The 13,153-nt window shown below is 36.1% G+C and overlaps 1 protein-coding gene across 2 annotated transcripts in view; it reads right to left on the minus strand.

Annotated features, from left to right (window-relative positions):
• The window catches only part of RIT2 (Ras like without CAAX 2), a 373,437-nt gene that overhangs the window by 233,514 nt on the left and 126,770 nt on the right, over positions 1 to 13,153 (minus strand). For both annotated transcript variants that reach the window (XM_042910448.1, XM_042910447.1), the window contains exon 3: positions 9,761 to 9,834. In XM_042910448.1, the coding sequence (XP_042766382.1) occupies positions 9,761 to 9,834 (74 nt within the window). The remainder of the gene's footprint in view (positions 1 to 9,760; positions 9,835 to 13,153) is intronic.

Genomic DNA, 13,153 nt, shown 5'->3' on the forward strand with positions numbered 1-13,153 from the left:
TACTATTATAATCAACATTAAATTGTCTTTAACAATAATTCTGGTCTTTCTTAGACATTGAATCCACTCAAGTAGTATTTAACTTTGTTAATGGGCTGAACCATGATATTTTTTAGTTAAGGGACCAGAATGGAATGGAAAACTATGTCCACTCCATAATTAGTTAACTTGGCAAACCAGCTCACTTGAACCCTAGGTAAGTCACCTGAGAGAGACACCTCTAAAATTCTTAATTTTCAACTTTGGCAAATGAAGGCCCCTACACAAAACCAAAAACCTCCTTGCTTCTACTGTTATTGCCAAGAGCCAGGATGTTAGAAAAAAGATTGCTACCATCTTAAGAGATTCAGGCACCTTCAGCCTTCTAGCCAGCCTTTCTTATGCCCCCTAAGTCTCAATAAGGGGTTCTGAGGAACTACAGGGGCTCTTCCCAATCCTCCCTCTTAATTGGATCAAAGAAACCACTCTCCAGAAAAGAATTTCTGTCTTTACTGACACCAGAGCTACATTCTTAGGGCTCAACCCCACTGTTTAAAAGTAACTCCTGCCTAGGAGTACTAATAGAGTTTCAATAATGGGGGTATCTAGTCAATCTCAACAGGTTCCTCTCTCTGAACCTATGTCCATCACCTAGGCCCTTTGAGAGATAAACACTCTTTTGTCCTTAGTTCCTCTACCCCTCTACCTTGGGGGGGTAGAGAGTTCTTACAAAAATATGCTAAAATTCCTTTCTCTCAAAAGGAGGAAATAATTCTAGAATTTGACAATAGTAATCAAACCAACCAGGTGAATTAAATGACTTTTCAACATCTTTTACTTGCTCAATCTGACAACACTTTAGCTGAGTCTGGGGATACTAATCATTTGTCCTTATTGGTTCAGCTATCATCCTCTATATGGGCAAGATCTTTAACTGATATTGGCAGAATCCATGGTGCACCTTCCATCAAGATTCAGATAGACCCCTCAAAACCCTCTTTCCAGAATTAATACCCCATAAATAAAGAAACTCTTCAAGGCATCCAGCCCATAATAGAAGATTACAAGGTGCAGGAGCTCATTATCCCCTGCACTAGTGGCTATAATACCCATTCTTTTACTTATGAGAAAACCCAACAGCGATGGATGAAGATTGTCCAGGACCACCAAGAAATAACTAATGTTGTTATCCCTTGGCACCTTGTTGTTCCTACCTAACACCCCCTCCCCATTTGCTACCAGAATCCATTTCCACTAAAAGTGAATTTTTATGTAATTGACTTATACAGTGAATTTTATTATTCAGGTTGATAAAGATAGCCACTATCTTTTTGCTTCACTTGGAAAGAACAGAAATGCACTTGGACAGTAATGCCCCAGAATTTTACAGAGTCTCCTTACTTTTCACACACCTTAAAAGCTGATTTGGATGATAAGTTTTCTGCACACTCTATTTTGTTACAGTAAGTAGATGATTTTATTCTCTTTGCTGTCCTGAAACCTCTTCAGTGAAAGGCAGCATCTATCTATTATAATTTTTGGCCTTAAAGAGACACGAGATACGCCCAAAATTACAGTTTGCTAAACTCAGATTCAATACTTATGGAACCTGACCTCAGAACAAGAACTACATTTGGACCCAGGTTGGCTTTATAGCATCCTGAACTTCCCAAAACCTAAAACTAAGTAAGTGCCAATTATGAGGTTTTCTTGGAGTGGCTAGCTACTTTCAAAATTAGATTCCCAGCTTCTCCCTTATGGCTCAACCTCTGTATGCTTTACTAAAAGAAATGACATACCTAATCCTATTATATGGATCCAGAAGATCTAACTTTTGGGACTTTAAAGTCTAATAAAGCTCCCTCAGACATCCTAATTATCAATTTCCCCTTTTCCTCTTTGTATGTGAAGAAAGGGAATGAATGCCATTGGAATACCCACCCCAAAACATACAGACCATTATTAACCCATAGGGTACTGTAGCCCAAGGATATCCTTCTTGCCTCAGAACCATTCCTACCACTCCCCTTTTAGTTAAGGCTACTGAAGAAGTCATGGGATCCCCTTTAACCATCCTTGTATCTTCACCAACTGTAAAACTGCAAACATTTATACCCCTAGTCCCTATGCCTTTAGGATAGCTCCTGACTTTGGGATGCTAGGAAACATTAATGTTTTCTTACCTCCAGTGTGGAAAAGTTAAAAATGGATCCTTTATCCAAGATTTACTAGATACCATACTTTTGCTGGATACTCTGGTTATTAAGGTTCCTAGGCATTCCAAATTCAACTCTCTGGAGACCAAAGAAAACCCTAACCCTAACCACTGTTATTTCTACCAAAAACACTGCTTTCAAGGAAATTAATAGCCAAACCTCAGTTGTAGTTGAAAAAGATGTTCTCCCAAATGATATTTGGAAAAATTGCCCAAAGATACTCAGAAATTGGACCCAGGAAAGAAATACAATATTGACAACCTAGTAAGTGCTCATTCAATAAAAAGGGAGAACTCTGGTTTGGGCCAAGTAGCAATTTGGTACTATGAGAAATTCCAAAATTCTCACTACTTACCACTATACCATTGTCATTAAACCATTAGCCTACTGATACATTAAGAGAATTCATGAACCAATATTGGTATAAAAATATTAATAAGGCCACAAAAATTCCCTACCTCACTTGTCCCACCTGTTTAAATTATAATGCAGGAAATCCTGCTCAGACAAATGGGCTAGATAGTTTCCCCCCATCTCATGGATTATTCATAGGTTTTAGTCATGGCTCATATGCATTTTTCACTGGACTGAAAATTTCCCTTATATACAGGCCACTGCTTCTTCTGTGACTGAAATTCTGTTAGAAAAGATAAACCCTACTTGGGAAATCCCTTTTAAACTTTATAGTGATCAGGGAATCCATTTTAATGGTCATGTGCTTTGACAAGTCTGTGTTGTTGGCTGGTTTTATAACACTTTCATTGTGCTTATCATCCTCAATCCAGAGTCAAATGTACTATTGATGCTACTAAGACTCCACTGATAAAATCTGTAGAGCTCCTCTAAATACCTTGGCCCAAAGCACTTCCTTTAGTCCTTCTAAATCTCAGAGTCACTCTCTTTGAAACTCAGACTCTCACACTTTGAGATAGTCACAAGATGTCCAATGTACATGGCCCCTGACTTCTCTGACCCACAGTTAATAAAAGAAGATATACTTAAACACTGTAAAGGTCTAATTGCTTCTGTTAAGAATAACCATGCTTTAGCAGGGCAATCTTTTCACAGTGCACTCCTGGGGGAGGACTTTAAGCATAATACCTTGCAATTTGGAGATCTTGTCTATTGAAAAAGACACCTCCAGACAGACTCCTTTCAACCTCACTAGAAATGTCCTTATCAGGTATTGCTAACTTATCCTTGTACTGTCAAATTCCAAGGAATAGACTCTTGGATTCATGTGGCCCATCTAAAGAAAGCACCAAACTCTGACTCGACCTACACACCATCTGGTGACCTGAAAATAAACATTTCCCAGCACTGAAAAAGAAAACATCTGAGGAGACAGCTTTTCCAAGATGTCCAGACCAGACCTTTTCTTCACTGTTTTTCTTCTAATATATCTTTTATGGAAAGAAAATGCCCTGGTCCACATTTCCCAAGTCCTTGAGAAAGGGGAAACTTTCCCCCCGATTATGAGCTTTCAGAAAGCATCATCATGACCTTGTGACAATTTAATTTTTTACTTGCTTTTTCTGAAGGGTTACAAGGCTCAGAATTCACAAAACTCTTTCATATGCACTATTATCTGGCTGGATTTTTATTCAATTTCATGATCTCTGAATTTGCAAACTTATAGGGTATATTATTGGATAACATTTGTCTCCAAAAGCATTTTTTAGATATTAGTTTAATATATCCTTGAAGTTTTGCCATTCTTGTAAAGAGTCCATTAGCTATTGCCTCATGTTTATACCTGCACTCTATCTTTCCAAATGCACTTGGTTAATTCTTTCAGTGTGCTCTTGCAGTATTTACTATTTTGTTTTAAGTGCCTGCTTTAAACTGGGACTTCCAGAAGGCATACATGACTGTATGTTTGCCTCCATAAGGAGAATTTTTCTCCCTTAAGTTGGAATAAATGTCAATAAATATTTTCAGTTGGCTACTTTCAGATCTATGGTCCCAGTTTAGAACCACCAGACAATTTGGACTTGCTATTTCTTTTGTTCTGTATTGTGTTTCTTTTGTTCTTAAGTTTTGTATTTGGTGCCCGTAAAACCTTTGTAAAAATGATGTACCTAATAAGGAGATGATCTTCAATGTTTACAATCTTGATAAATATGGACTATAGAAGAAATATGTCTGAGAATTTTCCCTCTTTACCTACCTAGTCACCCAAATGTGGCCATAAGTGGTTTCCAACTGCTTATGTATTTGCCCTTTGATGTAGAACATGACAACCAGGAAAGGTCCTTCCTGGCATTGAAGGACAAAATCACTAGTGTGGTAGAAAAACTGACTTTTGATCAGTGATGCTTCTAGAGAAAGGTCTTGATCAAAGCAGGAAATGTGAAAATTAAAGAGAATCCTCACTAAAGTAGTGTCAGAGGGCTAAAAGTTACCATATCAGTTACATGAAGAACTGTCCATTATACACCCCAACACAAGTGTCAACAGGAAAGAATTATTAATTATAGGCCTCAACAAGAAAATATATACATTGAATCTTCTAGAAGAAATTGACTAAGCCTGCAACTCAGCCAATGGCAAACTATCATCACTCTGAATTCTTGCTTTTTAACAATGGACTTTCATTTAAAGCACCCTCTCCCAACTTCCTCCTTCCCCATAAAGTAACATTTATTCACTGGACTTGCTTATGGTTTTACCATAGCTTGCATATTCCAAATTGGAATTCTCTGCTCTTCCTAGGAAGTTTCAGTGACTAGATATGTAGCACATCAAAAAATATATAATTTGAAGTGTTTGGAGGACAATTATTTGTATCATTTCTAATGAGGAGAATAATTCAATACATTTATAATTAAACTGAACTTACTTTGTTAGAGTTTCATCTAAATTAATGTAAATATTGTTATTTAAGTCTATTTTTATTGATTTTTTTATATTTAGGTCAGAACAAAGAATAATTTATGTATCAGAGATAACTCATTACCAAAAATTTTACACTTCTGCTATACTGCTTATCACAATTTGTTGCAATTTTTAATTTAGCATCTCCCATTGCTCCAAACCTTAAGCATTTTAAGAACAGAAGCAAAATTCTATTCTATCCTGCATTTTCTTGACCTAGGATAGTACCTTCATACATACAAAGGGATTCCATAAGAGGAGTGAAGTAAGAAATAGCTTGCACAGGAGTGTAGATAGAATCTAGTAATAGCTGGCTCAGTGGCTTGCTCTATTATTTTAGTTAAGTCATTTAACCTCTGTAAGACTTAAATTTTTCATTTATAAAATGAGTAACCATTTTTTTTCAAGGGATCTGAGACCCATAGGTAGAAAGTACGGAGAGGAAAATGTAATCTCATTGTAAGAAAATACTTTCAAATAATTAAAATTTCCTAAAATCTCTTGTCTGTTTCCAGAAACAGAGTACCTAATCATCTGACTTGGTCAAACATAAGCTTAATGAGCATTTGGCAGGAGCATTGAGAATTGAAGCACTGGAAGAATGGTTAAGGTAAAAGTCCTTTCCAACATGCTGTTTGGTGATGGCCAATGATTCTTCCATGGAATTATTTAAGTACTGCAGGGCTATGTGTACAGCTCAAACACAAACACTTAGTTGGCCCTACTACCAACATTGCCTCCAAAAGGACAGTCATTTCTTTGTATACGGTTTTACTCAAATTCTAGGTGGCAACAGTAACGTTTCTATTTCCTGGGTTTGTTGTAACGGTAATACATTTCAACAGATGTTTAATAAGAATATTTACAAAAGAAAACAAGATGGTATTATTAAATGTGTTTCAGTGGTGTTCTCTACTGTTCCCTATGTGGCATAAGTTTCATTAAATCAACTGTATAGATTATCTCTTGCATGTGAGAGATTAATAGTTTGGAAGCCAACAAGTCATCGTCTTTTGAGACTGATGCATTTCTGAATATGATTGGCTGCAATTGAAGCTAGCTCAGAAAAATAAGGATATATACATTTTAAAAATTGTTTATTTACAAGTTTTTCATTGATTCCAGAGCATAGACTCTCAGCATTACAAAGCACTGGAGTCAATATGTGTAGATTTCTCTCTCCACACTCACCACTTCATCTACAAACAAGTAATAGTTTCCATCTCTAGGCATATTGAACTAATAAGGCTCATTTAATTTGCTGCAGACAGCTATTATCATAATAATGCTGCATGACAAAGCTACTTAAACTTAGGAGCTTGAAGCTACTAGTATTCATGATGTTTTCTAGTTCATCAGTTTGTGTGGTGGCTAGAAGAGATGTGCGTCAGATTGTGAGTGAGCTGGGCTTTGCTCTAGTCTTTGATTTGAGTCTAGGTCTGTTCCATGTGTTTCCCTCATTTTCCTGTAACCAAGGGTTACCTGCCTCATGCCTTCTCTTCATGCATAGCAGAAGCACCCTTAGTGCCTCCTAAGACCTCAACCAATAACTAGCAGGTTGATTCATCTGCTGACAATTCATTGACCTGGGCAGTGTAATATGGCCAACCCTACACCAATGGAGAGGAAAAACATCTAGTTATCCATGATTACATTAATACCAAATGTGACCAGGTAAGTGTTCATACATTCTTGTAGACTGACTATTAAAAATACAAAGGGTAGGGTGCCTGGGTGGCTCAGTCGGTTGAGCGTCCGACTTCGGCTTAATCATGATCTCACGGTCTGAGTTCAAGCCCAGTGTCGGGCTCTGTGCTGACAGCTCAGAGCCTGGAGCCTGTTTCAGATTCTGAGTCTCCCTCTCTCTCTGCCCCTCCCCCGCTCATGCTCCGTCTCTCTCTCTCTCTCTCTGTCAAAAATAAACAAACATTAAAAAAAATTTTAAAAAAATACAAAGGGTTTCACTTTCTACCAAAGCATAATTCTAGTTGACTATTTTCAGTGAGGTAGGTTGGCTATTTCCCAAGAAGCTTGTTGTTGTTGTTGTTGTCAGAGGAGGTTTTCAGTTGTTACAAATACTTTATTATATTAAATGAACTATTGGGACCTCATCAAGATAAAGGCTTTTGCACTGCAAAGGAAACAATCAACAAAACTAAATGGCAACCAACAGAATGGGAAAAGATATTTGCAAATGACATATCTGAAAAAGTGTTAGTATCCGAAATCTATAAAGAACTCACCAAACTCAAAACCCAAAAAACAAATAATCCAGTGAAGAAATGGGAAGAAGACATGAATAGACACTTCTCCAAAGAATACATCCAGATGGCCAATAAACATGTGAAAAGATGCTCAACATAATTTGTCATCAGGGAAATACAAATCAAAACCACACTGAGATACCACCTCACACCAGTCAGAGTGGTTAAAATTAACAACTTAGGAAACAATGGATGCTGACAAGGATGTGGAGAAATGAGAACCCTCTTGCACTGTTGGTGGGAATGCAAACTGGTGCAGCCACTCTGGAAAACAGTATGGAGGTTCCTCAAAAAACTAAAAATAGAACTACCCTATGACCCAGCAATAGCACTACTAGGAATTTATCCAAAGGATACAGGAGTGCTGATTCGTAGGGGCAATGTTTATGGCAGCACTTTCAACAATAGCCAAATTATGGAAAGAGCCCAAGCGTTCATCAACTGATGGGTGGATAAAGAAGATGTGGTTTATATATACAATGGAATATTAGTTGGCACTAAGAATGAAATCCTGCCATTTGCAGCAATGTGGATGGAACTGGAGGGTATTATGCTAAGTGAAATAAGTCAGTCAGAGAAAGACAGATATCCTATTTTTGCACTCATATGTGGAAATTGAGAAACTTAACAGAAGACCATGGGGAAAAGGAAGGGGAAAACTAGTTATAAACAGAGAGGGAGGGAGGTAAACATAAGAGACACTTAAATACAGAAAACAAACTGAAGGTTGATGGGGGGGGTGGTGGAGGAGAGGGGAAAATGGGTGATGGGCATTGAGGAGGGCACTTGTTGCAATGACAACTGGATGTTGTATGTAAGTGATGAATCACGGGAATCTACCCCCCAAACCAAGAGCACACTGTATATACTGTATGCTAGTGATCTTGATAACATGATGTTAAAAAATACTTTATTACATTGAATGACATTTAACCTACTCAATCTTCTCGTAATTAGGCTTAAAGTTCCCCTGAAAAGAAGTATATTTTCCCTTGGATAATGCAGCTCTTTCAAGTAACTGAAATAATTTCCCCAATCTAAATAGCCCCAATGGCTTCAGCCCTCCTCTTCTACCATAAGCCCATTGTCCTAATATCCCTCAGAACAAATGAGTTTGCTAATATATGGACTTCGAATAGTCTTAATAAATCTCATAAATATAGAAACAGACCACGTATTGCCAGGGGCATATACCAATGTACCAGTTAATGTAGTGTTTTTAAATAGTTATATCAAAGAGATGAAATAGAACATTTAAACATATAAATCCTTTAAGTACAAAAGGAAAATAACATAATGAGGATCTGTGAACCTATGATCCAGGCTCTCAACTATTAATATTTTCTTATATTTAATCAGAACTCTATGAAACATGGCTCTTTACATAAAAGAGTTGAAGTCCACTTTGTCGCTCTCCCCTTCCCACTGGAGAGGTAGTCACTAGCTTAAACATATCCCAAAAGTTTATCACATTCTAAGTCACAAAGCAAAATTATATATGTATCAAATAATCTCAGACTACATTTTGTGCAATTGTATTAGACATCAATAAAATGTGTAAAAACTTATGTGAAAAGAATGCCTACTCACACATCGACTACAACATGCTGTTTCAGCTAAATGAGTTCTCAAATCTACAAATGCACTACTTTTTGACATAGCACGTACTCACGGAGGTGCATTAAAGTTTCCCATTATACATGCTTTTGGATTTATGTGTTTTGGATTCACATTTGTCTTGAATATAGACCAGAAATTATCTTTGATTATTCTTCCGTTACAAAAGGACACTTTCACACCTTATTAATGCTTTTTTGCAATAAAATCTGTTCTGTCTGATATTAATACAGGTATGCCCACTTTAAGGTTGGTTATATTTTGCTTATTTTTTTTCTAATCATTGTTTGATTTGCCACCTTTCTGTTTTCTTATGTATCTTTTAAACCAAAGAAGTTTTTGTCCTTGTTCTTATCTACACATCTGTAAATTGATGCATTAGATTGTGATGCATCTTGCTTATGTCACCCATTCTGCCTGTCTCTAGCCTTGGTTCCATGAGTATATTTGCTGAGCAGATCTTCCTTTTTTACCTCAGTACATTTTTCTAATAAAAATTATCATCATATTAGGGCCTAAGACAAGTTTTACATACATCTGAGGAATAAACTAATTTTATCATCTTAGATGGTAATATTACATCTACATTTATATTTTTATATTTAAAACATTATGGGAATGTTGAAATATTCTGTTGGCCAAGAGTCACATTTTCCTTCCAATTCTTTTCTTATTTAATCCACCATCGCTATTGTGAATTTGTTCTTGTCCCGTTTGAATTGTTAAACTCTTCTTTGTGATAAATGGATTTGAGATTAAAGCCTAAACTGGACTCAAAGATTAGAGAAAGCTATGAAAATTACCTACCTGACCAGCAGTGTCCAAAATGTCCAAATAAGCTGGCTCATTGTCAATTCTAACCTGGGTCTTATAAGCATCTTCTGAAAAACACAAGACAGAATTTATACTCAAATATATTAATCTGAAAGACATGATTTTTAGATTTCATAACCAAGAATTTCTAAATAGGTTAACTAAATAAAAGAATCAGAGATTCTAGTTGAGTACACAAAGTGAGAAGGATAACCCAGGAAAATATAGGAAAGAATTTCCGCTTTAAGATTTATTTCTCCTTCATTAGAACAATATTATGATTTGAGGTACCTTGGTCATATTACCTACAGAACAAATTGTGAAACACATTTATCAGTCTGTTCTTCATCATGCACTGCATATTCGCATCGCAACATCCTATTCAATGGAAGACTGAAAGCTTTTCCTCTAAGATCAGAAACAAGACAAGTATGTCTACTTTAATCACTTCTAATTAACATAGTTCTAAAGTCCTAGCCAGAGCAATGAGGTAAGAAAAATCAATAAAAATCATCCAAATTGGAAGAGAAGCAGTAGAATATTCTATTTACAGATAGCATGATTTTATAAATAGAAAGCTCTAAAGATTCCATGGGGCTAGGGGAAGGGAGGACTTTTGGAACTTCTAATAAATTCAGCAGTTACAGGATACAAAAACACGAAAAGTCAGTTGTGTTTCTATACACTGATGATAAACAATCTAAAAAGAAAACAAAATGTTTCCATTTATAATAGCACAAAAAGGAATAAAATACTTAGGAATAAACTTAACCAAGAAGGTAAAGAATTGTACACCAAAAATTGTAAGAAGTTTTAATATGTTTGTGTACTTGTTAACTTATACATGCCTATATACTCTGGATTCTAAACACTTATAAATGATTTGTAAATATTTTTTTCCTATTCTGTAGGTTTTTAAAATTTATTAACAATGGCATTTGATGCAAAGTTTCTAATCTTTATGAAGTATAATTTTCTTTATTGTTCATGTTTTTGGTGTTCTAAGTATTCTAAAATTCAAGGTAATGAATATTTAACTCTATGTTTTCTTCTAAGTGTTCTATAATTTTAGCTTTTTGCCTATACGTTATTGATCCATTTTCAGTTTGTTGTTGTTTTGTTCAATATGTTTGGTAAGGGTATTCATTCTTCTGCATACAATTCTGATTTTTTTGTTGTTGTTGTTTCTGTAAGTTTGGTACTAAGTTCCCTATTTCAATTCCTTATTTGAGTAAACTCTTAGTTAATATAGCTAAAAGTTTGTCAATTTTGTTCATCTTTTTAAAGAAGTAACAGTATAATTTATTTTCTCCTTTTTTTTTTTCCCCGTATTCTCTATTTACCTCTCTTCTAATCTTTAGTATTTCCTTCCTTCTATTTGCTTTGGGTTTAATGACTTCCCCACCACCCAATTTCTTTCTTTTTTAAATGTTTCTTCCTTTTTTTATTTGAGAGAGAGAGATAGAGAAACCCAAGCAGGCTCTGTGCTGCCAGCATAGCTGACGCAGGACTCAAACTCACAAACTGTGAGATCATGGCCTGAGGCAAAGTCAGATGCTTAAATGACTGAGCCACCCAGGTGCCCCATCCACCATTTATATTTTAAGTAAAGAGCAAACAGAACCACTACTAACAGCATTTAGGACAGCATTGAATTTTGGCACAATTTCAACAATTATTCATACTGTTGACTTTGAACCACATATGATTTTCGGAACCTTCTGGTTTAGAAAATAGTAATGGTCAACCAAGGAGGCACTTTTTAAACACACAGTACTGAGAACCTCCCCAAAACTAAGTTTTTGCTAGGTGCTGGAGATGCGAAGATGTACAAACACATGCACACACACGATCCAGGTCTCTACTCTCAAGAACTTAAACAATCACAGTGGAAGACATACATATATGCAATGGGATGTTAAGATCCAAAGACTTAGAGGCACATAAGCCTACCTCTTCAAGGAAAAGTCATACCTTATGACTGTGCTCCAGAAAGAAAATTGTGGGAAGTATAATCTGCAGGCTGATCAATCAGGTGTGGTTTCAGCAACTACTGACCATTCTGTGACACCATTCAATATATGAGCAACCACACAGTCTTTCTATTTTCTACTCCACTGCTCTTTGTATTTTCACTGATCTGCCTTTTACACATGAGAAATCGTGTGGATATTTTTTTTAATGCATAGGGTTGTTTTTCAATTTCATAGGGAAATAAGAATAGCTACTCTGAAAGGATGCTGTGACCTAAGAATCATATGTGAGTCTTTCAGATTTCATGTTTGTTTATTTAAACTCAAAGGCCCCAAAAAGAGCCTGCTGAGGCCAGGAGCATGCTGAGTAATCCAGACAAGAACTGCTCTGTGTGATTATCTGAGCCCTAGATAAACCCAGCACATGAAACATATATCAAATAAAAGCTTCTCTTGGGATCACAAAACCCCTTCAAAGAGACTTGATGTGAATTGGCTGGAAATTAAGTCAGGCCTTCTATCCAAGATTTCTTTCTCTCTTTTAAGAAGTGTCTATCACAGTACACATTCCAGTGTTGTGAATCTAGGTCACCTCCCTGGCCTCCATAGAAACTAATCCCTTTCATTTCCTTCCAATAAACAATCTTCCCTCCTGTTTCCATCCATCCACTCCCTTTGAGACCTCCCATGTAGAAATGCAGTGACAGAAATTCTCTCTTGAATGCATATAAACACCTCCCTGAATTTCAATCATCTGCCTATAGATGCAGCCCTGAAGTGAGTTCATTTATCTTCTAAAGCAAGAGGCCAAATGTATATATACAAAGCTTTATCAGGCAGAAATAATAGTAACTGCCTGCTGTATTATTTGTACTGAAAAGCACAGTGGAGCCACATTCTTAGAGGTATCTCTAAAATTCCACCTTAAATTCTAAAATTCTACCTTAAAATACCACTTTAAAATTCATTTGAAAACACTGATGATTGATTGGACACCATTGCTTCTCTTAGGATGGGTCTTCTTCACTTTCCTTCTCTAAAATTTTACAGGCAGAAGCCACCAAAAGCCTGTATAAAGCCTCACATCCATCACTAAATACTGCTGTTATTATTGGCCAACCATTTAATCTTACTTGTAATATGGAGTTAATAGTACATACTAGTCAATGCACAGGTGTTCTAGAAGGATCAACTAAAGTGGAATATAACAATGGTGCCTTAAAAAGGAAAGAGAGAGGGAGGGAGAGAAAGAGAGAAAGAGAGCATGAGAGAGAGAAAAAATAGAAAAGAAAGAGGAAGTAAGGGAGAAAAAAAGACCACAATTTAAACCCAAGCCATGTTATATAGTAACTATATTGCTTTAAGTTTAAATTATATTAAAACTAAATCACTTCTACTTCTGCCATTTCTATTT

The sequence above is a fragment of the Panthera leo genome, chromosome D3 (genome assembly GCF_018350215.1).
Source record: "Panthera leo isolate Ple1 chromosome D3, P.leo_Ple1_pat1.1, whole genome shotgun sequence".
NCBI classification, from domain to species: domain Eukaryota; kingdom Metazoa; phylum Chordata; class Mammalia; order Carnivora; family Felidae; genus Panthera; species Panthera leo.